The following is a 23676-nucleotide window of genomic DNA, read 5'->3' as shown; positions in this document are numbered from 1 at the left end:
TAATAGGCAACTAGAAAGTACTAAGCGTGCTAAATCCTCAGTCTGTTTCTGTCACATCACGACTATAAATATCCCCTTTATTCTCGTTTTCCGTTTTCTTTTCGAGCGTCTACAGAGATCAAACATCAAATTGCTCTGCTTCTTCGTAGCCTGGTACAACCGTTTTTGGTCTCCTCGCGTGAGGCATCACATACAATCCATTCTCCTCCTCAGGTTTTGATCCATTCTTTCTCATAGAACTCTTTCTCTGATGTTTCTTCGTCGTCTTCAATCTTCATCGACCTCCATCTTCGTGCTTCTCAACTTATATTCATACTTACTACGCATCTTTGATATAATTTCCTGCTCTGACTTTACTTCAGTACTCGATTCTGGTGTTTTCATGGCCTTCATAGTTCGATCACTGTTCTCATGGTCAGGAAATGTCATTTCGGAAGCTATTTCTCAGATCCGTTTGGTTGGCTTTAATCGGCGGGGAGAAGAAAACTGGAAAAGGCTAGAGTCCGAGCGCAACTGTTCCTATGTGCCTTTGAATTGCTAGGTCATCTTGTTTCTAGCGTCTTCTTATGAACCGAACGAAGCATTACGATGTAGAATCGGTTTATTGCAGAATTCGTTTTCCATTGTAAGTTTTCTACACGCTTTTACGTACTTCGTTTTCTTACTGGTTGATCTAGTGCGCGATATTTATAGTTCGTTTTTTCTGTTTCGTTGCTGTATCTGTTTGATTAATCTGAAGCAAACATAAAATTATGAGTGTAGAACCGATCTGGTCTGGCATTTATCTCACCTATCTCTATGTGTGCGCGCGTGTATGTGTGTGGTATTATAATACGTCGTTTGTTTATTTATTTTTAGTTTGTCATTTTCCGCTTTACCTGTCCGGCCGATAATTTGTTATATTGAGATATTGACCAGGATGCTTGCTTTTGTGGTTGTATACGTAATCTTTAAATACGCATTTAGTAGTATTTGCGTAATATGATATTTAACTATTTTATAACCAAAGAGAGTAGGAAATCGTAGAGCAAGAAGTTTAATAGCTTCTTTGGTTCTTTTGATAGATACCGTACGGGATTTAAGCTCTCCAAGTATTCTGGAGATGGCCACTAGTTTTTTCGTTATGTTTTGTTTTGTTTTGATTTTTTTATAGCATTGAGATCTGTCGTCAAGATTATCTGTTTTTGTATTTACGCATCCATAACTTTTTTTAACCCAAAACTAGCTAGGTAACTGACATTCGAGTTACTTAATCACTGCTTAGAAATACTTCTGTTACAACACTTTTTCTATCTATTGCTCTAAATTGTTTTGAGTGTTAACGAGATCATTACGATTTATCTGTATACCCTCCCTTCACTTTTCTTCTACATTTTTCTGCTTGTTAGTGATTTTGGTTTGGTTTCTAAATATTGGATCATTTTGTTTGTTGAATATAAATGTATAGATGTAGGACATTGGTGATTGATCACATAGTTTGAAACCCTAGAGCTTTGGGAGCTAGTAGTTCATATTTACCGAGCAAGGTTAATTATCTGAGAACGTACTTTCAAGACATGCCTTATACTTTTGTTTGTTGAAACGAAATCGAACTTACTTGTTTATAAGATATTAATTGTGGATAATACTTGTTTATAAGATATTAATTGTGGTTAGCTGCTTGCATACCAAACCAGAAGTAATGAGTGCCAACTAACTAACTACGTACTAAACTTACAGTACCCTTCATCACAAAGACTTCCATCACAGCTTCGAAGATGAACTTGTGTAAATAATTCTACTTATCTTGTGTAACTAAGTCTACTAAAATCAGGCTCCTAATTTGTCGCATTCCTTAGAAGCATGATTTTAGTAGATTTAGTTACACATGATTATAGTAGAATTAGTTACACAAGTTCATCTTCGAAGCCTTTGTGATGTAGGTTACTGTAAGTTTCAGTTAGCTAGTTGGCACTCATTACTTCTGTTTTGGGTATGCAAGCAGCTAACCATTTGGGCGATTTGTTACTAATCTTTACCTCCTGAAGCATGGAAGCAATCTTGAATAAGCAATAGTTAAACACTTTTTATTCCCTCTTTCATTATGGTTTGTGTTTGTATTTCAGTTACTTTTAATTGCTTTGGCAAAAGGGTTTGAATCTTCAGACACGTAAGTTTAGTTTTGCCCTCATTTTTTCTTTTTTGATGTTGTATTTGCGAATTTCTTTTGATGATTACCTGCGTTTAACAAACAACATTCAACATTCATCTGGTGTTGTATGGGAAAAGTCATCACAACCAGTATGTTCCAAGTAGAATGCTTTCTTGGTGTGCTGACAATAATATATTGTTTTTATATATAGCTGGAGTTTTGGGATTAGAATTCAGACTGCATTGTTTCACCGTTTCTTTATTAATCTTTGAGTTGGATCTTTAAATGCTCAGGCATTTCTTGCATGCATTAATCTAGAGATTAGTAGCTTTCTAAGAAATTTCAAGTGGTGCCTCTATCATATGTAGGTAATGACTAAGCTCTTATAAATATGCGATTGCAACAAATTTGGGCATATGCGTAGTTTTTGGTCCTTACTCTTGTATTGTATTATTCGTGAAAGGTGTTATTGTTTTATTTAGGTTTTTCTTATTTGTTTGGATTGTTTATTCGGTTCTCTATAGTTTATTCTTAGTGAAATCATTACAATATATTAAAAAGATTCGAAGTTAACATTATGAAAGTCAACTTATAGTTGAACAGAAATTCAGAGCAATAGGAGTTTCAACTTGCTTCCTTAATTAGGTATCATCCTCACTCAGATAATGAATTCACCTCAAGGTTTACACTGGTCTAAACCCGTGTCTTCAGCATTATATACAACAAACTTCTAGAAGAGGCTACTTGAACTCTTCCACTGATAACTCTTGCCATGAACAAAAATATAATAACTACCATTTTTCATGTCTTGATGAATCAATCCCCCTTGCAATTTCATTTCCATGATAAAGTAAAACATTTTGGTCAATTATTATTTGGTGGTTTGTTCGAACCAAAAAGTTGGTGTTGGTTGAATAAAGAGGTCTAGTATGGATTTTAGTGAAATTCTTGCAAAGTTGTGCCCATCACCCACCAGGTAGTAAAACCTTAAGAATAGGTAACAATTAACTTTTCATACCCTGATTCCTTAATAATTATTTGAAAGTTTAAACGTTGCATCGGGGACCAGAGTGTTAGTTTCTTTTTATGGCCATGAAAAGTAGCAATGGTGAGAACTGAGCAAATTAGATTTTCAAGATGTTTCTATTATCGATGATCTCAAGGACTTAGATGAAAAAAAAAATCTTTTTTTTAGAGGTGTGATAATCTCAATCCATGACTAATGGATATCTTCGAGTGAACCAGTATTCTACTTTTATATAAATTGATTTTTCCAAAATTAATCTGTGATTCTTGCTTTCTCTCGATGGCCACATCAAACCATTAACTCGTTTTTTCTTTTGAAATGTGCTAGAATTTATTTATCATTTTCCAAGATTTACTCCTTTTGTTGAGGATTTTACCCTTATTACCATCCATCTTGTTTTATATTTTAATGTTCAGGTGTTATGAGTGAATATTTTTTTTTATATATTCTTGTGTAGCCTTTGAGTGGATTTTCCACTGAAATTGATCTTAATGGTTAGAAAACCTGGAGTAAGTCTTTTGACAACCCTACTTTCGATCCATCTATTTTCCCCTATTGAGAATAGTTACATAGTATTCTTAGCTAAGCAGTTTCAATGGCTTCTAACTCCTGCATTAAAACAAATCAGAACAAAAACAAAAAGAAAAATAAAGCAAAATTATTGAATTATCTGAATTCAATAGTACGTAGCTAGTAGCTAAGGAGGTGTGGATTTTCTTTTACCTTTCAAGAAAAACCACTTGTGTATTAGAGTGATCAAAATGGAGATTTGTGAATCCATTCTCTTGTATATGTACAAAAATGGATTATAGTATATTTTCCAGTCAATTATTCCTTGTGATGTGGAATAGGAATGCTAGAATGTGAGGACCATTGAGAGGTATGCCCATAAAGGTTTTTAGTGAAGATGGTAAACATACATTGAATTAGAGTAGCAAACGCCAATTTAGTGAGGGTTTGGGTTGGATAATATTTTGTTGATGTAGCCCACACATTTATTTGTGATGTTCCATCGTTGGATTAAGCTTGCCAAGAAGGTTCTTTGGAGTTTTCAATTGAAAAAATAGGTACGGCATCCCACACCTAAGATGAACCGCTCCTCTTGCATTGATTGCATTCACTATTATTTATGTTGAAGCCAGCTTTTCATCCTTATAGTCTCATTGATGTAATTCTACTCTTGAATCATCATAGTGTTGTTATCTACTGTGTATTCTCTTTTAGTTGAAAATCACTTTTGGTCCCCTTACGTTTCATGAGAGAAGTACTTATTTTCTTGAATTTTAATTTGTAACAATCTATTCTTGTACTTTCAAATTTGTAACAATTTAATTTCTAAACTTTAACAAGTATTAATTTAGTCCTAAATCATAAAGTTTAAGTAGGTACTTAATAAAAATTGATAATTAAATGTAGTGATATTTTTTGTAGGGACTAAATTTTTACAAACTTGGAAGTACACAGATTAAATTGTTGTAATTTGGAAAGTACGAGGACTAAATTGACACGGACTAAATTGACACAAATTTGAAAGTATATGGATTAAATTGTTAATCTTAAAATTCAAGAACTAAATTATTACAATTTTGAAAGTTTTTTATTATTATTGTTATTTATTAATTTTATTTGTAGATAAGAAAACAAACATTTGATTTGTTAATTGAAATGACTACGAAAAGAGTCCTATCAAGAGGAATTACAAAAAACTCTTCTACTGTGAAATGAGGGAAGACATAGTGGAATTACAAAGGGAATGTTTTTCTGTGAAAACCAAGCATTTTATACTTTCTAAATACTCCAAAGAAAAGCTCTGGTGATGTTTTGCCAAAGGGTTTTTTTTTCCTTACCATTTCTTGAACAGATGTCCCGTGAAAGTAGGAAAGATTAGTGTGATTTTTGTAGGGGAAGACGGTTAACCAACCAAGGGATGCAAATCAGCATGCTAAGAGTTGGCAGCCAGGGTCAATTTTTGATAAATTGTATCTGTGTTTCAGCATCCCTGCAACAAAGAGAATAGTAATTTGGTGAGAGAGAGAGGCAAGGGAGCCTCTTTTGAAGGCGATTGTGATTGATGCAAGAACGGTTAAGCTTCTGTATAAATAATTTAACCTTCCTAGGATGCCTCTTTTCTAATATGAAAATAAGTGATGTATGGAGAAGATATATATGGAAACAAATGTTATCACCTCTAGTGCATGAAGAAGAAGGCAATGTTTGAGGGGATTTTGAAGAGAAAATTCCACCTTTTTCAATGTTCCAAAACCGGTAATCAGCATTCTTTGAGGAGGTAAACTAAGAAAGCAAGTTGGAGATTAACACACACTTTAGTTTCGGCTTCTCTAAGGTTCCCTCCTGAAAAGATGTTCCAGGACCGATTCCAAGAGGACCCGCCAAATCCCTGCAGTTACCTCAATTTTATCATCTGTTAGTAACCCCTTTTATAGGCATTTTATATACAATAACAATAGTGTTTCATGCATTAGATGCCATGAATTGTGATTTTACATTTCTTGTGCTGAAAATAGGAATAATTTAAGTAGATCTTTCTAAAGTTCATTCTTTTTTATGCATCGTTCACATTATTGTTTGATTTATCTACTTAATGTGCACATAATAGGATCATTATTATGAATGACATTGTGCACATAATTCCCGAGTAGCTTTACTTTTGAAAATCAATTTCATTTGTTGATGCATAAATTATTATGATTGACACTGTACACCTTATGTCCAAGTAGTACTACTTTTGAAAATTAATTTTATTTGCTTATACCCTTTATGTTGTGCAAGTATGGTCTAAAGTTGGGATTTCTTTGTTTTTTAATTTCTCATTGGAGTTTCGCTTATTTCTAAAATATCTATCTTTAGAGCGGTTACATTTTGAAACTAGAAGGCCCTTGATCTGTTTCTGGACCTTTGAGCTTCAGTAATTCATGCCACCTGGGGAATACATATAAGTTAGTAGCTGGACTACTTTTAATTCTCTAGAGACCTTGTTTTCTACCATTTTCGGAATACATATAGTTACGTATTAGGATTATTTTTCACCAAAGTACTATGAATATTATTTTTTTTCTGCGATGTGCAATGCAATGTCTGAACCATTCCTAATTTTTTTTCCCATTATTTTCTACCATTTTCGGGAAGTTCTTGTTTATGTGATAAGGTGGTTCCCAAACTCTAGGTGAATATCAACAACCCAGCAAGCATAATTTCATCCAGTTCCACAGTATTGCTGACAATGGGAACGTCACATTTGTAACTTCTATCTATGTAGTTGGATTCTTCCCTTCCGTATATCATTGATTGATGAAATGATGTTATGCTGTCGGGACTATCATTTTTTTCAGTGATGTAGTGATTAACTATTTTCTTGGATGTATAATGACCCTGTTTAGTAAAAATGGTTCTTTATCTTATTTTATTTTGCTTTATTTATTTATTTTTGTTTAAATTTTTTGCTGAATTGTGTCTTACTCTAATTTAATTTTTTTTAAACAGACTGCTTGAACAATTTGCTGTAGCTGAGCAGGAGAGATTCAAGGTAAATACTATACATCCTTTCATGATGAATATCATATACAACTGTTTGGTTGAAAATTAGTGTGAGATAAATGTTCTCTTTAATCTACTCTTTTCCTTTTCTGGATGATTCTCCAGAATTTTCAAGCAAGCATTAGTCATAAAATAAGTATGAACGTTTAAACCTAACTGATTATAATGAAGGTGGCAAACAGACCTTAAGATTTCTAGAACATGAAGTATGCATGTGATGCGATTTCAATTATTGTTATCTTTTTTGTTTTGCATAGCCTACTCTTCACATAAATAGCCTTGTTTTAATCACCACAAACTAGACAAAGCTGGTTTCTTTTGGTATGGAATAGACGTCTCTCTAATGTTGATTGAAAGATAATTTGCAACCTTACACCGTTTCTTGATGCAAAATAAGAAATATCTTCCTGGTTGATCTTGGTGTAAGGTCTCTTTTTGCTAGCGTAGTTGTAGTCTGCTGCAACCATGAAAAGAACAAGATTGAAATAGTGGCTACGGAAAAAAGTTCGTTTGAATTCATTGTTTACGGATCTTTTCATAATTTTACCCCAGTTTTGTAGCTCTTTCTGGTGCCTCATTGTCTTGTTGTTGTGGCTGGCTGAGTTGAAGGTTAATAGGTATGCCTGCATCCTCTCCAACACTAAGTCCATTTGTAATACTGCTTATGTGGGCTCCATTGGCGTCCTTTGTTCCATAGACCTAGGATGGTGAAAATTTTCTTTAGGGTGACTAAGCAAGATGAAGTTTAATGGTCAACCAATTAAATCCTTTAGTTTTTTCTTTTTCTTTTGGGATCCAATTAAAGTGTGTCTCAGTTATCTACATCTATACCTTTTTGTGTAATTCCTGGTTTTCTTGATGAATTAGGTTTACCTTCTTATAAAGTTCCATATTGTCATGATGAATTAGGTTTCCCTGTAACAAAGAGAACAAATTTTAGTAACCAAAATAATTGAGAACAGAAATTCAGAACCATAGTTCCTTAACCTTTCTGTTTAGTTCTTGTATCTCTTCCATTAAGATTTGGTCCTGCTCAAAGAAATGAAAAGTTGTGTAAAAACACCAAACACGTTTGACAAATAATACAGTTTGATACCTTTTTCATACGGACACCACGTAGACTTATCTCCAATTGATTTTCTAGGTTCTGTAGGTCCTTGACGCTCAGACCAGTCAGCTCTTCACCCATCATCTGTCTGTAACTATATCTATTAGTGGTGTTCTATCAGAATGAACTGATGGTTTTCATTTGATCTTTTCAGAGTTTTATTTCTTTCAAATGATGTATCAGCTTTAACTTGAGCAATCACGTGGAAGTATGTTAGGAAATATACATTTTGATCATGCCTGGTCATCAATAAACGGTATTTTTATGTCTGAACCAGTATACATGGTTATGAGTTTGGGAAGTAGATTTTTGGCTCAATGCACTCAACCCCATGGCCATTAAGATGTTGAAGGGAAGTTTCATATTTGCATTTTACCCTATTTTACCTTTTCTTCTAGTAATAGTGTTTATCAAGTAAGCATGTAATGATATATAATAGAATACGTATGTTGGTACCGGTGATTTTCATGTAAGCTCTGCAGTTGCTGCCGTAAGGTCGCTGCTTCCCTTTGCCAGTACTAATTAAAAACCAGAATGTGATTTCCTTACTATTTAGAAATATAAGAGTGCCTTCTATATACAGGCGCAGAAATGTATTAAGCGTATAGAGCATATTGGGAAGCATTTTTGAAAAGAAGGTACGTAAGCATGCTAATTTTCGAAGTTTAAGAATGATGTAATTGTTCAGACATCATTTCTATCATTGTATGTAAAAAAATGTTACTGAATGCATCGATATTCAAATACAATAGCAAGAACATTATTTTTCCCACTGTACAAAGAGTACATGCCTGCTCATGATCATAGATCTTTAAGTGGAAAAGTTAACCTTGATATTAAATTGACTATTGAACCTGAAGTTCATATATTTAGGTTTATGAATTCTTTGAATATTTAGATTTGACTGTGAAATCATAAAATTTTTTATGTTTTCATTATTGATGACAGTGATATGTTAGATGGGCATAGAATTGGGCATAGAATCTCAATTCATGTCTACACCTCATTTCCTCTCAAAATCCTTGCCTACAACCCTTGTTCTTTCGACACCCTGGCCTACAACCCATTCCTTTTAATGAATTTCAGAGAACTTTCTTGATCAGTTTTCTATTTTAAATTATTGAATAACATAAAACTAAATTAGATATTAACTGATAAAGTTACAACTTCAATGCATGTTTGTTCAAGGTCTACCATGTTTGCTATTTTTATGGGTTCTGCTCTTTGTTTTGTTTTTCTGGCTTTGGTTGTTGAATCATCTGGTTTGATTTTGTCCAGAGACATCCCTATCTCAAGGGTCCAAGATTCATTCTTTCCATGATTGTTGTTTGGCATTGTTCTTTCAGCATGGCAGGTAAATAGAAAGGTTTGTGGTGCATCTCTTTTTAGCAAAATAATTTACATCTACAATTATCATTCTCTGTCTCCGACCAGGAACAAACATGCATGCTCCTATCACCTAGATAGTAGCATTGATGGGTAGTACTAATACGTCCAAATTCAATATTATTCTGGATGTAATAAACAAAGCCAGTAATTCATTTGGCCAGTTCCCAAGTCAAACAGCTGCGAAACCCCAACTGCACTGTCCCAAACCCCTCCCGCCCCTCCCCACTCCACATTCTACAAATTAATCTTCATCATCGTATCAGAAGCTTTACAGATAGGAAATCTCTGTGTCTCAAAAATCATTCATGATCGACTGCCTAATGTCTGACTGAAAGGGAAGAAAAAATAATATGGTCTTAGATGTTAAAGAATACCTTGACTTCAGAAGTCGGGATTCCAAGCTGATGGTTCTCCTCTTTTGTTTTGTTATATCGTTCTATTAGTGCTTTCATGCTGGTAAGACAGTCAATAATTCATGAGTTAGAGATGAAGTTCTCTTCCTTTTTCCTGAAATGGATTAATGAAATTTCCAAGAAATAAACATTTATTCAGAAGACATGGAAAGTAGTAAACTTAACGACTACCTTATAAGCATTATCAATTAGATGACCCTAGCTACTCCTTGATTCTTTCTAATTTAGTTTTCCCAGTTAAACCTTTATTTACCTTTTCGAGATTCTCCTCAGAGTTCTATGGATAAAATTCAAATTTGCTAGTAGGTGGATTTTAATTTGTAATTGCAGGATACATTTGAAGGATGGTAAATAGGGTAGCCTAATAATTGAACCTTCCTTGTTATTTAGTTCAACTAGAATAAACAAGAAAACCAATCTATCCTAGAATATTCAATGTTCAATTCAACAAACAAATTTTAGAAAGTTCACCAATTATATAGATAACAATGAAATAATATTGAGAACCATCTTCAAAAGAAGATATGGTCACCAATAAACATAACGGGGAGATCTCGAATAGGACAAAGAAAAACCAGGTCCCAACATCAGACTTCAACTAGGAAAATCCAGAAAATCCCGACCAGGTTGCACTAAGATAAAAAACAATTAGTGCAGCAATTTGGGCTGATAGAGATCCAAGGAGTGCGACTTCAAAGCTTGTCAAATGTATTATGTTGTACATGTGCCTCAACTCTAAAAAGAAGAATTTCTGTATTTCACCACCTTGGTGGATAATGACCTTTGCCTTTCCAAACAGATAGGATGAGGTCTTCACGACCAGTATCTACTCTTGATGATAGACTTCTATTAAGCGATCTTGAAGAAAAGACACCACATTTTCCCAAGTTCCAGCACCAAATATCTATGGTCTCATAAAGAATAATCACCTCAAAAGCTCTTGTCTGAAAATAAAGAATAAATCACCTCAAAATCAACAATAACGTTGGCCCAATCCTCAATTTGTCTGTCTGGTCACGTTTCTTCTTCGATAAATATTCCAGGATTCTCGCTCAGAGAAAAACAAAGGCAACCCTCACCAGCCAAAAAACAAATTTCACATTTTCTATACCTTAAGAGAATAGCAGAATCCAAAACTATCTCTGGGCCTCAGATGAAATGGAACTCTGTATTACCTCATGGCAGGTATGGCACGGAGATATTGGTAGTTCCATGAATGACCAGGCATAGTGGTTTGACATGGCAGAGCCAATGATATTGAGATAAAACTTAGGTCGGGAGTGATGTGTTCAAGAGGGATAGCAGTTTCAATTGCCAAGTGCTAAATTTTATCTATCATCTACTGGCTATCATTTAACCCATCTAATAGTTCTACACTTAGGCTTAGATAACAACAAAATGGAACGAAGTCAGATTTAAAAAATAAAAAATTTAAAACTAAATGGTTATGAAACTATGACTTAACATAACAATTGAATATCTCTGTTTCCTATCAGAGAGATAATAGGTTCCTATGATCCCCAACGGATTGGTCCATTGACTTTATCTTTCTACCCCTTCTCTCGTAAGTGAATAATTGGAGGTTTCATAATAATCGAGCTTGAAACTCATCCTGTCTTCAAGGTGAAACAAAGGAAATTGTCCAAATTCATTAAACTGAAAACATGCCCGGGTAGGTCAAAATCATGATTAGAGGTTAAGCTGGGGAAACCCTCTGGTTTACAGTAGGTCAATATTATGATTATTTTAAAGTGGGGAATCTACTGGTTTATATGAGAAACAAAATTTCATTAACGAGATGGAACTATGAGGCAAAAGTTAAAGGAGTTGGGGAGGAGTTTTCTTCAATTAGCACGAATCACTTGGAACCTATTTCATTTTTTAATTATAGACGAGATTTTCAATGTGTAATTGAAAAGTGATCAATACTTTAAGATACGAACTCTTCAAGTGAGTGGAAAAAGAACTTAATGGAACACAATAAGAACCATCAAAGAGATTCAATAGAGAGGGGGAAAGCCCATACAACAACAAAACACTTCGTGAATAAAACAAAGAAAAACTTTCTAAGAATGAGACTCATTATTCAGCCTGAATAACCAAACCCAACACGAAAGACCAAGCCAAAAGACAACTCTTGAGAACCATAAAACCCCTGAAACAGATGGCCCAGAACAGGGAAGCATGAAAGAAGTTCCAACCAAATAGAAAAACCATCAAGTAAAGAGCAGAACTGAAACCAAAAACACCAAGAGAGAACCACTGAACCCAAACCTGTAGAGAACAAACGAACATAAAAATTGATTACCTTGTGAATTCATGCAAGGAACTGCTCGCATCTCAAGACCACAAGCTGCATTCAAAGCCTATATTATTTATAAAATGACTTGAGTGATGTAGTTGGTGGTAGAGGTGCAAAAATTCAGTTCTACCGATTGACCTGCCTCTCTTCTAATAAAAGAAGTTTCCCCTTCTCTTCTTACTACAATGACCATAAAATTGTTCCTAACAGCATTAAGCCACATTTCTTTCCAGTGTAAAAAATGTCTCTTCCAAAGCTTCATAATAGGATGTCAAAGATAGAGGAACTGATATAGTAAGAATTCTCTAGATGTGATTTTTATGGAAGGAACCAGGTGTACTTCTTTCAAACTCTCCGGGCTATGCTTGTTAATTAGCATAAAACATCAAACATACCCTTCAGAGCGATTCACACCCACCTTGACATCTTTGTATTAAGGCTCCTTTTAGATTATGAATTAAAGATTAATAAGATTTTGACACAGATTAAGGAATACAGAAGCTCTTGTCAAAATGGATGAAATGACAAAAGTCACTTAGCACACATAATGGCAAAGGCAAGCAACGAGGAGCTGTATATAACATTAAAACTTGTAAGTTGTAATTTGTAATTGTTTGCCGAAGGACAATTTCTCTTAGATGGAAATCTGCATGGTTATTTAACCAGTGGTGATATGGAAAAGTCAGTAAAAAGACGTTTTCGGTAATTAGATGGGATCTACCCCTAAATCTTGCTCTTCCTTAGAGACGTTTTTAATATTATCTCTACATTTTTTAACCACTACGGATTGGCCTAGTAGTTATATTTCAACTAATTAAAAGGTCATGGATTCAATCGATGGGGTTACCATCTAGGAAAATGTTCTACAACTTTTTTTGACACTCAAATGTTATAGGAGAAAACGAGTTGTTCCATAAAACTAGTTGAGGTGCATGTAAACTGGTGTAGATATTCACATATGTGTGTAGATATTCACATTCCTAAGCATGATTTGATTTGTTTAGGTTGTAAACTTCTTTCCATCACCAAATATCAGAAATTTGTTGGATTGGTCAATTACAAGTGGCACAAATCTTCAATAGATAGAAAAGTTCAACCTCTATCTTTCTCAATGAAAAATTTAAACTCTAAACTATCTTTCTATCTTTCTGATGAAAATTATTTTAAATGAGAAAACTGTTGATAAAATTTATAGATATAACAAAATATCAAAGTTTAAGTCTATAGTTTACTATTATTTGTGGAGGGGTCTATTGATGGATTGCGATATTTTGATATGTTGGTAAATATTGGATTGCGATATTTTGATATGTTGGTAAATATTTTGATTCATTTTCGAAGGTTGGTTGTCTACTTTCAAATAAGATTTGAATTCCATTTTTTCAAATGTTTGACTAATTTGTTCACGGTACCATAGTTATTTTTAACACTAAAAATAACTATTTTCGTGGTTTTGCATGTTTGCTTATTGACTCTTAGAGAGTTTTTATTATTATTATTATTATTTCTTTTTTTTTTTAACATTGTTGAGATTTCGTTGCCACAAATAATGGCCTTTCCATCCATTTTCATAATTTTTTTGGGGGGCTACATCAGTTTTTGTTCATTTGGATTTGTGTTTATTTGGTCTTTTTAACTTTTCAAAAGCATTTAATTGGTTTTTAATTAATTGATTTCTAAACTTCTAAATTTTGTGTTTTTGAGAGGTAGCAGTTTAAATTAAAATTTTATCTAGTGGAATCCTTTTTGTGTTTAGTAAAAAATTGAAAGTTCAAGATCAAAGTAGATAGATTAAATAGTTAAGGAGTGTCAAAATTCTGCAGTGTATCCATTTTTTTTATTATTCCATTTCATCTGCATTTGAGAATAGGTGATAATTTGTGCTTTATCCTGTTGATTTTTTATTTTCTGCCATTATAACCGTCTTTTTCACTTGTTTTGTTTTTTTTAGTTCAGTATAAGTTATTTGATAATCACTGTTTACAATTTTCCAATTGTTTTAAAATTCATGATTAGTTTTCAAAACAAAATAAAAACGTAGTTCTAGTGAATCATCTTTTGTGCCAATTTCAACGTTGAATTTAACTCACTTTGGTTTTTTCTTTTTTCTCTTCCATTAATTTATATATACCTTTCTATCCTTTTTCCTTTTCTCATATTCTTGTTTCTATACGTATCTTCCTTTCTTCTAATTTACCTCTTACTATATATCATTTTCTCCACCCTTCTAACAAAAATAAGTTTTTCTATCACTGATGGTTCTCACATTACTATTAATGAATTTCTCTATTTCAGATGCCCACTTTTAAAAGATGCTTTTAAAACCTAAGTCAAATTGTAAAAGCTTCTTTCTATTTGATAGTTATTTTGGTTTTCTGTTTTTCAACACAAATTTTCAAAAATCAAGCACCAAAAGTCAAATCGAAATAATTGGTCTAAGAAAAGAATCTTTTTGCTATATATATATATATTTATATATTGTATGTCATTTTACTTACAAATGTAGAAAAAGCACAATAAAATACAATTCATTGTCTTTCTATCATTTTGCTATATTTTAAAAACATTTATTTAGAATTATTTTTCACTATTCTTATTGTAGTTTTAAATTTGTCTTTTTTTTAACCGTGGAGTTAAGAAAGAAGGTAATCAATTACATTTTCTAAACCCTACAAATGTTATCGAGTGAGACTTTTAAACAATTTTTAACAAACGGGGCTCAGAGAACTAGTTTTCTATATTTTTAAATTTTAATTTAATTGAATTCAAATTTCTCCTATTAAAATAATCGAGCCGAACTAGGAAATTCTTGTTTTTCAACGTAGAACCATGCAAAATAAATAAATAAATAAATAAATAAATAAAAAAAAATGATGAGCGAGTATTTAGGATTAGTGGTTAATGAAAAGGAAACAATTCATGATGACATACTGCATTTCATATAATTCGTATGAAAGCACGAATGTTTTTAATTAATGAGTTAATAGTCACTAAACATATAAAAAAGTAGAACATAGAAAAAGCTTTTGTTCGTTTACATCATAAATTTTGGAACTTGTTCACCACACCTCTTCAGCAATTCCCCATCAGCCGATCCATTGCAGTTTCACGTATTATTAGGAGCTTTTGTAATAATCGCTACAAAGGAGAATATTGAAACCTTGTATTCCTAGTAACTATGGTTTTAGGAAGCTGTATTGAAAAGGAGTGGCTTAGTGTGTTTTTTCTCCTCAAGTTATTCCTTATGTTTTATTTTATCTACAATCTATTTTTGGCTACACGGTTTGTATTGTCTGCTTCATAGATTAGTTTTCTCTTTCGTTTTTAGAATTTGTAACTTATGACTTTAACTTGGACTTCTAAGGGTTGTTTTGTTTTGTTTGTTTTATGTATGTTTATATATATATTTATTTTTTTGTAGAATTATCTTCAAGTATATATTTTTCTTTTGTGAATTGGTAAAAGTTCAAAGTGTTATGTGATTTCGACAAGCTGGTTTCCGGTTTCCGTGGGGCTATTACAACCCACAGAACCAACTATATAATAATCTATCGTTAACTATATTGTTGTTAGTGTTCAAATTTCTTCCTTTTTCTTCTTATGTTTTTCTGTAGTGTTTTGCACCTAGTGTACTATAATTTAGAGATTTGTGCACTCACGGAAAACAGTATCTACCGACTATCCATTTTCAACCCTCACAATTGAAAAGCATTAACTGCAAGTAACTTTCAAACATCGTATTAGTGTTATTGCTAACAACCCAACTTGTTGTTTGGAAGACTGCGCGAATGGGGGATGACTTATTTCTTAACGTGCTTTCTTAAACATTTTGTAGCTCTGCTATAATATGCAAATATATACCACATGCTCTGTCGTTCTCATTTCTCAAGATAAACTAGCTACTAATTCTTTAGTAGAAAATACTAAAATCAACCAGTATACCAACACTCCATAGATACACTTAGCCACAGATACACTTAGTTGCTTGGAACTAAAAAACATAATGAAATAGAGTAGACAGACAGAAGAGAACTTGAAATAGAAATTAGAGAGTTTGGAAACTCAAACTTAGTTGCTTGGAACTAAAAAACATAATGAAATAGAGTAGACAGAAAGAACTTGAAAGAAAAATTAGAGAGTTTGGAATTTGGAATTTCGGGTGGTGTATCAAAATGAGAAGAGAATGTGGGTTTATATAGTGGATGAGGGAGGCTTTCACCATGCACTATGCACACACAACTATATCCCCTCTACAGAATTCTAAAGTCTACTGACCCTAATGACATTGAATGTGAATGAAGTGAAGATTGATTTATAGGAAGGAATTCTGATTGCAAGAAAGAAAAGAGAGGAATTTTCTTTCTTGCAAATAAAAAAATATATATACTCCTAAGTTTTTACTAGTATAAAAAATATTTTCATATTTTCAATAGTTTTAATCATATTTGCAAACTATCGAAAAGAGTTTAAAAAAATACATTTACGATTAATTTTAGATAACAATTCTTGTCTCTAAAATTTTCACTACTAGCAAATGAACAAAAATTGTCAATATCATGTTGTACATTGAAAAAAAAGGTTTGGAAAAGATTCATCTTTCAAAAAAAATTATAAGTCTTCATTTCTTTTACATATAGATTCTCCCATTCTATTAATTTTTCTGTCAACTTTTACAAAACTAAAATATATATATATATATATATATATATATATATATATATATATATATATATATATATATATATATATATATAAGCCAAAACACAATATTTCACAGCATTCCAAAATAAAAAAATGTCACTAATAGAACGGATGAAATACATATTAAGTAAAACATTTAGATATTTGGTTTTTTTTATGTATTTCAATTATTCTCTTTAATCTTATCGTGGTGTGTTATTTATTTAAAACTTTCACGTACGACGAAGAGAGGTTGTATGGAAGTCCATAATGAAATGAGCTTGTAGTGTAATATTAATCCAAGTTCACTTTTAGATTAAGCATTTTGGATTCAGTTTGTAATACTAGATTCATTATGTTTTCACTCTCTCCAACTCAACTACTTTTATACTATTTTGAAATTTTATGGTCTCACTCCTACTCTTCTCCTTGGTTTGACACACATTTCAATGTTCTTCATATTTTTAGTAGTCTTGCTTGCATTCCAACGACCTTCCAAATAGCTTCTATTGTTTTCTTCTAAAACTAATAATTTTTTGTTGTCATGTCTAAATGGGTAAAGATTGTAGCATCCTATGATTGCACTCTATTTCACGTACTCTCCATCTTTTTATCATACAAAAATTAATTAATTTTTTATTTTATTTTATAGTGGTGGAGAGATAAGGAGTATAAAGGATAACACATTCTAGAGTACACCTAAGTTTTTTTAATCTAAAAATGTTGTAGACCTATAAAAAAAATAAAACTTGGGTGCATTCTAGGATGCACCTATCACATATTGTTGTCCATCTCTCCCATATACAAAAATAAAATCAACCGCTATTTCTTAAAATACAACGAAGATTTGAGATAGGAGCATCCTAGTTGTCCTAAAAATAAATATGTGAAGGTGCATTTACAGTGTGAACCGTAGAGCACTGCAACTAATTTTGAGAATTAGGCAACTTTTTTTTAGTATACTGAAAGCCTAGTTGAAATTAAAGAAAGACTTCTTTTTCTAAGACAAGAGTTATGTTCTCTACTGAAATGATTAATTTTGCAATTTCCGTACATGTATGTTCAAATTGATTAATTGATTAACGTAAAGGACTTTATATTATTTAGGTTGGCTTATTCAAAATGTTTTAGAATGCTTTCCCCTTGTATTTGGACATAAAATTAATACATTTCAAATAAAACCCTAATGATAAAAGTTTATTCTTGACTAACTAATATTTACAATATAGTCTATTTATTTATCTGGTTTATCATATATAAGATTATAAGAATCTATTTGTAAATTTTTAAGAGTATTGTTATTGCTATTGCTATTCATTGTAATATGATTATCTTTACCAATCTCATGTAAAGACTTCATTATTGTTGTAAAAGTGCCGATGCACCGAAGAAAATAGAATTTGGATGGGCTTTATAATTTTATCCAAAAAAGGCAACTATTAGTTTCTGCTGTTTTACTTCTTGTATTTCTTGTAGATTTTAAAATGTATTATTATAACAATTATAACTTAGTTTTATTGGTTCGGGTTTCAAGTTGGGTTAGATTTTGTCTGTTTGATTGTTAAGCTTTCACAAGTATCTACTAAGTTTTTAAACTTTTATTTTTTATCTAATAATTCACTAAAATTTTAATTCTCTCTGAACCTTAAATTATTTGAAGTTTTTAAAAATTTAAGTACTAATTAAACGGTTGATCATCTCTATAGTTTATATCTTATATATATTCATGAATTTTAAACTTTTTAAATTAAATTTGTTAGATATATTGGACATGAAACTAAAAATTCACTAGACCACAAATTTCGTTTTAAGGCTAAACATTTAAGCTTTCAATCGTGGAGGTGGAAGTTTCTTCGTGTTAAGTACAATATACAAATATTGACATCTAGACTTGCAACTTATTGTGCGTTCTCTTGTGTCATTCTGATGAGAAATAACATTCATTTCCCCACTTATAAATATTCTTTTAAGTGTGATGTGTGCTATATACTCTTTACATTTTAGAACTTTTACTAAGATAATAGTATATCTTTCAAATCTGATAATATAGAGCACATAAAATTATGTGTCAGAGATAAGTTTACTGTTTTATCTAATAACATGTAACTAAATTATGAGTAGTCTTATGGAAATGTTGGAAGAATGTTTTGGGTTCCAAACGATGAAGTTTTGTGAAGTTTGGAGTCAATAGGTTATCATTACTAATTAGTTTGTATCTGGAATGTAGGATTTTAAGACAAAGTTTCTCATTAAATATACAAAATATATGAAAAGAGAATGTGTAATGCTAGTAATATTTAGTATTGAGATTGAGTTGTCTAATACCGACGATCAAGAATAATAATTGATCAGGTGGACTCAACTCTTGTGCTATCCACTTTTTTACCACAATAAAAGGAATTATAAAAAAAATGTTTTTAAAAAATAAAAATAGCACATAGTAGAATTCTTTATGACTATATTTAGGATATACAAAATAACAAGGAAATTATAAAAGATAGCAAATTTGACAAAATATTTATAACATATAACAAAATTTAAATGATATTGAATCTAAAATGTTGTTATAGCTTATAAATAAATAAATATATATATATATATATATATATATATATATATATATATTAAATGGATAATAAAAAACAAAACTATCATGTGGTAAAATTTAATTGACCAACTCTCGACTATTTTTCAAATAAAAAATACTTGTATACATTTCGGATAACTATATTTTTTTAATGTCTCAACAAAATGATTTAATCATAATTTGATATCTGATAAATTTTATTTTAATAAAATAAATATATTTAATATTTTGTATGTGAGGGTGAGAAAACGGATAAATAAATATGGGTGAAACATCCCAAGCTACATCCAATTATTACCCTTTTCTCAAGCAAAAAAGAGTAATAATGAGGTGGAGATGCCAACCATTCCTCTCATTTGTTTAAAAAAACAAAAACAAAAAAGCATTTGCACATTAACTAGGTTTGGAACTTATAGTTTGATTAGAATGATTTATATTTTGGGTAGATTATTTCAATTTGTATTATAATAATATGTGTTTTTGTGTAGACTATTTTTTTTCGATAAAAAAATAATAAAAACTAATAAAAGGTGATTTTTATAATCTTAAACAATCTTTGTTAAAAAAAAGAAGTGGAAGAAAGTATGTTTGGCAGCTCATTAGTCAACATCTAAGTTTTTTTTTTCAACTATTCCTTCAACTTTTCTCTCTCCTCTACCTCGTATTAGATCTGCTTTTTTCTGGGGGAATCAAATTGGAAGAATGGTCCTTCTCAACAACCTCCCATAGGAAGGTATCAAAAGAAAAAAAAATGAAAAAAAACCTACCCCAGAATGCACCCTCCCATCTATATCATTAAGCTTTTGAAGATGCTTAATAAGAATAAGTAATATTTGATAATTAAGAATATGAACCTTATGGGTTCAAACATCTTTGTTCGAGGAAAACATTGATAATTTATTATTTAACATTTTTGTATGGATCTAAAAAAACATCCCAAGTTGACTTAAAGTAATTATTATAAAGAATAAAATAATTAAAAACTTATGACTAATGAACTTTGGATCACGTACCCTTTAGTTACTTAAGATTTAAATCCTATACTATCTTTTTTCAACAACACTAGACGTACTAAATTAGTGGGAAGTGGCTCATAAAGGATTGATAGGATTCAAATAGTTTTCAAGAGAGATTATGGTTACAAAGAGTTGGGCTGACCAACACAACTTGTAAAAGAATTGAACCAACTTAATGTCTTCTTGATCAGATGAGTTCGAGTTTCAAGGAGGTCAAGTGGATTCAAAGCAAAACATGAATGTAGTGATTAGCAAGAGATTTCTATGTTATAGGAAGAACTCGATTAAATTTTAAGAAATTTTTCAATTCCTTTAACTCATGTATATTTATTTTTTTAAAAAAAAAAAACTCTTTTTCTCTCTACCACATAAAAATAAAGTTAAAATTATTTTTATGTGGCGGAGAGATGAAAACATTTGAGATAAGTAAGTTACTGAATGATTGTCATCTAACTTATTTTCGTATTGAAATAGATCAAAGCTAAATAAACATTATCGGGAAAAAGCTTGTACTCAGGGAAAGAAAAGGAAAAAAGAATGTGAAAGCTTTATTCTAGGGAAGTTTCAGACTACATACACTAAACGGAGATTTTTCAGAAGCCAATAATATGAAAGAATAGCTTATGAAAATGATATTTAAACTATCCAACTTAATGGCCACTCTACGTATATATTAAATCGGTTATTGTTATGGACATTAGTTCTTTTTTTGTTTAATATCCAATAATTAAGACATGAGATAACCTGTGTATCCCACTTCTAACATTTTTGGTATTAGAAAAACTCATAGAAAATTATCTCGGATGTTCTAAATTTTGGCTTGAATCCTTCACCCCAAAAGATACAAGTACACACAAACCAAACCGACCAACTTCTGTCCATGCCTATATTCAATATTTCATAAAAGTGGTCATCCGTAGGGACTATAGCTAGCTATTTGCTCGAACCATGCTCCTTCCTTATTTCAGAATATAAACTAGAAATATGGAATAAGTAAATTGAACCTACAGAAGGAGGTATGATTGTATGACGTAATCATACATATTATGAATTTTGAGATCTGAAACTACACTTTTTTATTTTTACAATCTTAACTGATATAAGATCTCTAGTCCTTAGACTCAAATGGATGAGTTGAGAAAGAATCTTGAGCCAAATTATAACAGATATAAATGAAAATTTATTGTTGACCACCACATTAGTCTATATATCCAATCCAAGATGCAAAGAAGCATAGAATGAGCTAACTAGCAACAATTGGCCAATAAGTCTGTGCACAGATCCCACCTCAACCAAAAACAGCACAGAAATCCACCCTTCCAACCATTTTTTCCAAAGCAAGTTCAGTCAATTGACGTCGTTGGATGTTAGATATGTATTATATTTAATTTATCTTTACTTGATAGTTTAAGTTTTTGGTCAATTGGTAATTTTAGATTTATAAGGAAAAGGAAAATAACTGATCTGGTTATCTAGTTATCCAGCTTCCAGTTATCGTGTGCATGATCTTTATCTATATTGATCGAGATAATGCACTCACTACTTCCAAGAGAATGTGTACTTATTTTCTTGCATGATCTAACTATATGTTTCTCTGACGGAACTGCTCAACTTTCTATTCTGATCAATTACATATCCGATTAATGTTGCAACATTTCTATTTCCATCATCACAAACTCATCTTCATTTCAAGTACGATCCGTTCATCCTAAAGGAATAAACTAGTGGAGCATCTAACACTTCACAGCCAATAATAACTCTAATGACACGTGATATATGTCAATCGAGTTTATTACCGGAATAGTGGAAAACTGAAACAAACGAAGTTTCAGCGACGAAGATCGAGGTCCGGCAATTGACAGAACTGACGATCCTCATAAAATCACAAAATAAAACAAATTCCTACTTCTCAGTGTGCACAAAATTTTATTCCATACGATTAAAGCATACAGCCTTAATCGTGATTCAAGGTGCACGCTCGCCAATAGAATGAATAAAAATCAGATAAATTAAGTAGAGCGAGGTTACCGATGTCTTGTCGCACACGAGAGATTAATCTATTATAAATTAAGTACGGAAACGGAGCAATTATTCAAACTGAAAATGGAAAAAGTAGAAGAAAACAAAGGCAAAAGTAGAAGAAACAGAAAATGAATATCATAGAACCTGGTGCTGGAGTATTCATAGAGCTTGCTGGTACTGGAGAAGATGATAACTCCGACATCCGCATCGCAGAGAATCGCTAGTTCTTTCGCCTTCTTTAACAATCCGCTCCTACGCTTCGAGAAAGTCACCTGTCTGCTCGTCGAATTATCGATCCTCCTAATTACAATTTTGCCTCTCCCCATACTTAGATCCGCAACTCGATTCTTCTATCCATTTTTCCCGAGATAAAGCCACAGAAAAAAACGAAACTCCAGTAAATTTCACAAGAAAACAACGATACAACGAAAATCGCAACCAAATCCAAAATACACTTCGTTCTTCCTCGACAACACACGCGAATGATATATTTACAAATTTAAGACATGCGATCCAAAAGAAAACAGTAGAAAACAGTCCAAAAACATATACAAATCAACAAACATAAAGAAAAACGAAGCAATGATTGAAGAAACGAAAAAGAAAATGCTGATGAATTTTCGAAGGAATTGTAACTCACTGTTTCTGGATGAGTGCGGTGCTTGTTGGAGTCAAGGCAAAGTGAGAGATCAAACAGAATCAGCGCTTTTTTACGGAGCGTTGTACTGAAGCGGATTTCACATCATTCAGCTGCACAGCGCCATTTATGGAAAGGGATCTGCTGCGTCCAAATGTTGAAGCTTCTCTGGGGTTTTATTCCAGTGTGGCAACAACCACTACTTACGAGGACACGTTGCCCAATCATATTACAGTATTTAACATATTTTTATTCCTCGAGGTTCGAGTGGTCCGTGAAATGGATCATCGACGCGTGGGGATGTAGGCTGTGGGATACGGACACTGTTATTTTTTTCTCCTTTTGGAAATCTGCTTCTTCTCAAAGATACTTTTTGTGTGTGGAATTACTAAATAGAAGGGTGCACCCATTTTACCAAATTGCCCTCCATCCTTTTTTTAATATTTACGAAATATTTCACTTATAATTTTAAATTTTAAAAAGAAATTAGATGACAAACAAATTATAAAAAATCTAACTTTTTGTTTATGGCAAATTTTGCAAATATGACTAGTAATTGACTGTAGTTAGACGATAATCTATTTTAAAATTTTCATTTTTACAATTTAAAAAATATAGATGACATTAGTTCTATTATCATAAATCTATTTGTTATCTTTGTAAATTACCCAATAAATTTTTTCAAAAATATAAAAATTTGACAAACTATTTATATTCAACAAAACTACTGAAAACAAATTAATTATACTTAGATTTTTTATTAAGTTTAAATATTTTGTCAAATGTTTTATTTTTTAAAAAATCATTTT

At 31.8% G+C, this 23676-nt stretch overlaps 1 protein-coding gene and 1 long non-coding RNA gene across 7 annotated transcripts; one reads left to right on the top strand and one right to left on the bottom strand.

Annotated features, from left to right (window-relative positions):
* Nucleotides 1-63: 63 nt before the first annotated feature.
* Nucleotides 64-15486, top strand: LOC105435035. Its single transcript, XR_969152.2, has 5 exons — nucleotides 64-213; nucleotides 420-625; nucleotides 6660-6702; nucleotides 8405-8459; nucleotides 9100-15486. It is a non-coding gene; the product is annotated as an uncharacterized LOC105435035 (long non-coding RNA).
* Nucleotides 6695-23024, bottom strand: LOC101203545 (MADS-box transcription factor 23). Of its 6 annotated transcripts, none has more exons than XM_004136368.3 (9): nucleotides 22871-23024; nucleotides 22375-22580; nucleotides 9585-9663; nucleotides 8278-8339; nucleotides 7810-7909; nucleotides 7701-7742; nucleotides 7545-7628; nucleotides 7261-7412; nucleotides 6695-7170 (listed from the first exon to the last, which is right to left on the bottom strand). In XM_004136368.3, exons 2-9 carry the CDS (start codon nucleotides 22554-22556, stop codon nucleotides 7152-7154), a joined length of 720 nt encoding a protein of 239 aa, XP_004136416.2. In that variant the 5' UTR covers nucleotides 22557-22580; nucleotides 22871-23024; the 3' UTR covers nucleotides 6695-7151. The 6 variants fall into 6 exon arrangements, with proteins under 6 accessions (XP_004136416.2, XP_031738208.1, XP_011652594.1 ...); XM_031882348.1 differs by having other exon boundaries at nucleotides 6695-7167; XM_011654292.2 differs by having other exon boundaries at nucleotides 7587-7628.
* Between the last annotated feature and the right edge of the window lie 652 nt (nucleotides 23025-23676).

This window comes from Cucumis sativus, chromosome 3 (genome assembly GCF_000004075.3).
Source record: "Cucumis sativus cultivar 9930 chromosome 3, Cucumber_9930_V3, whole genome shotgun sequence".
Lineage (NCBI taxonomy): Eukaryota > Viridiplantae > Streptophyta > Magnoliopsida > Cucurbitales > Cucurbitaceae > Cucumis > Cucumis sativus.
Note: the sequence above shows the minus strand (reverse complement) of the source record. Positions and strands in the feature narration are given on the sequence as shown.

What these genes read in the sequence shown, in the direction of transcription:
- LOC101203545 (XM_004136368.3), bottom strand. Translation starts at nt 22,556, where the DNA reads ATGGGGAGAGGCAAAATTGTAATTAGGAGGATCGATAATTCGACGAGC. An exon ending in GTGGTGTCCGTATGAAAAAG is followed by an intron (nt 7,743 to 7,809) that starts GTATCAAACTGT and finishes TTCTTTGAGCAG; the next exon opens with GACCAAATCTTAATGGAAGA. An exon ending in ACCAGGAATTACACAAAAAG is followed by an intron (nt 7,413 to 7,544) that starts GTATAGATGTAG and finishes TCACCATCCTAG; the next exon opens with GTCTATGGAACAAAGGACGC.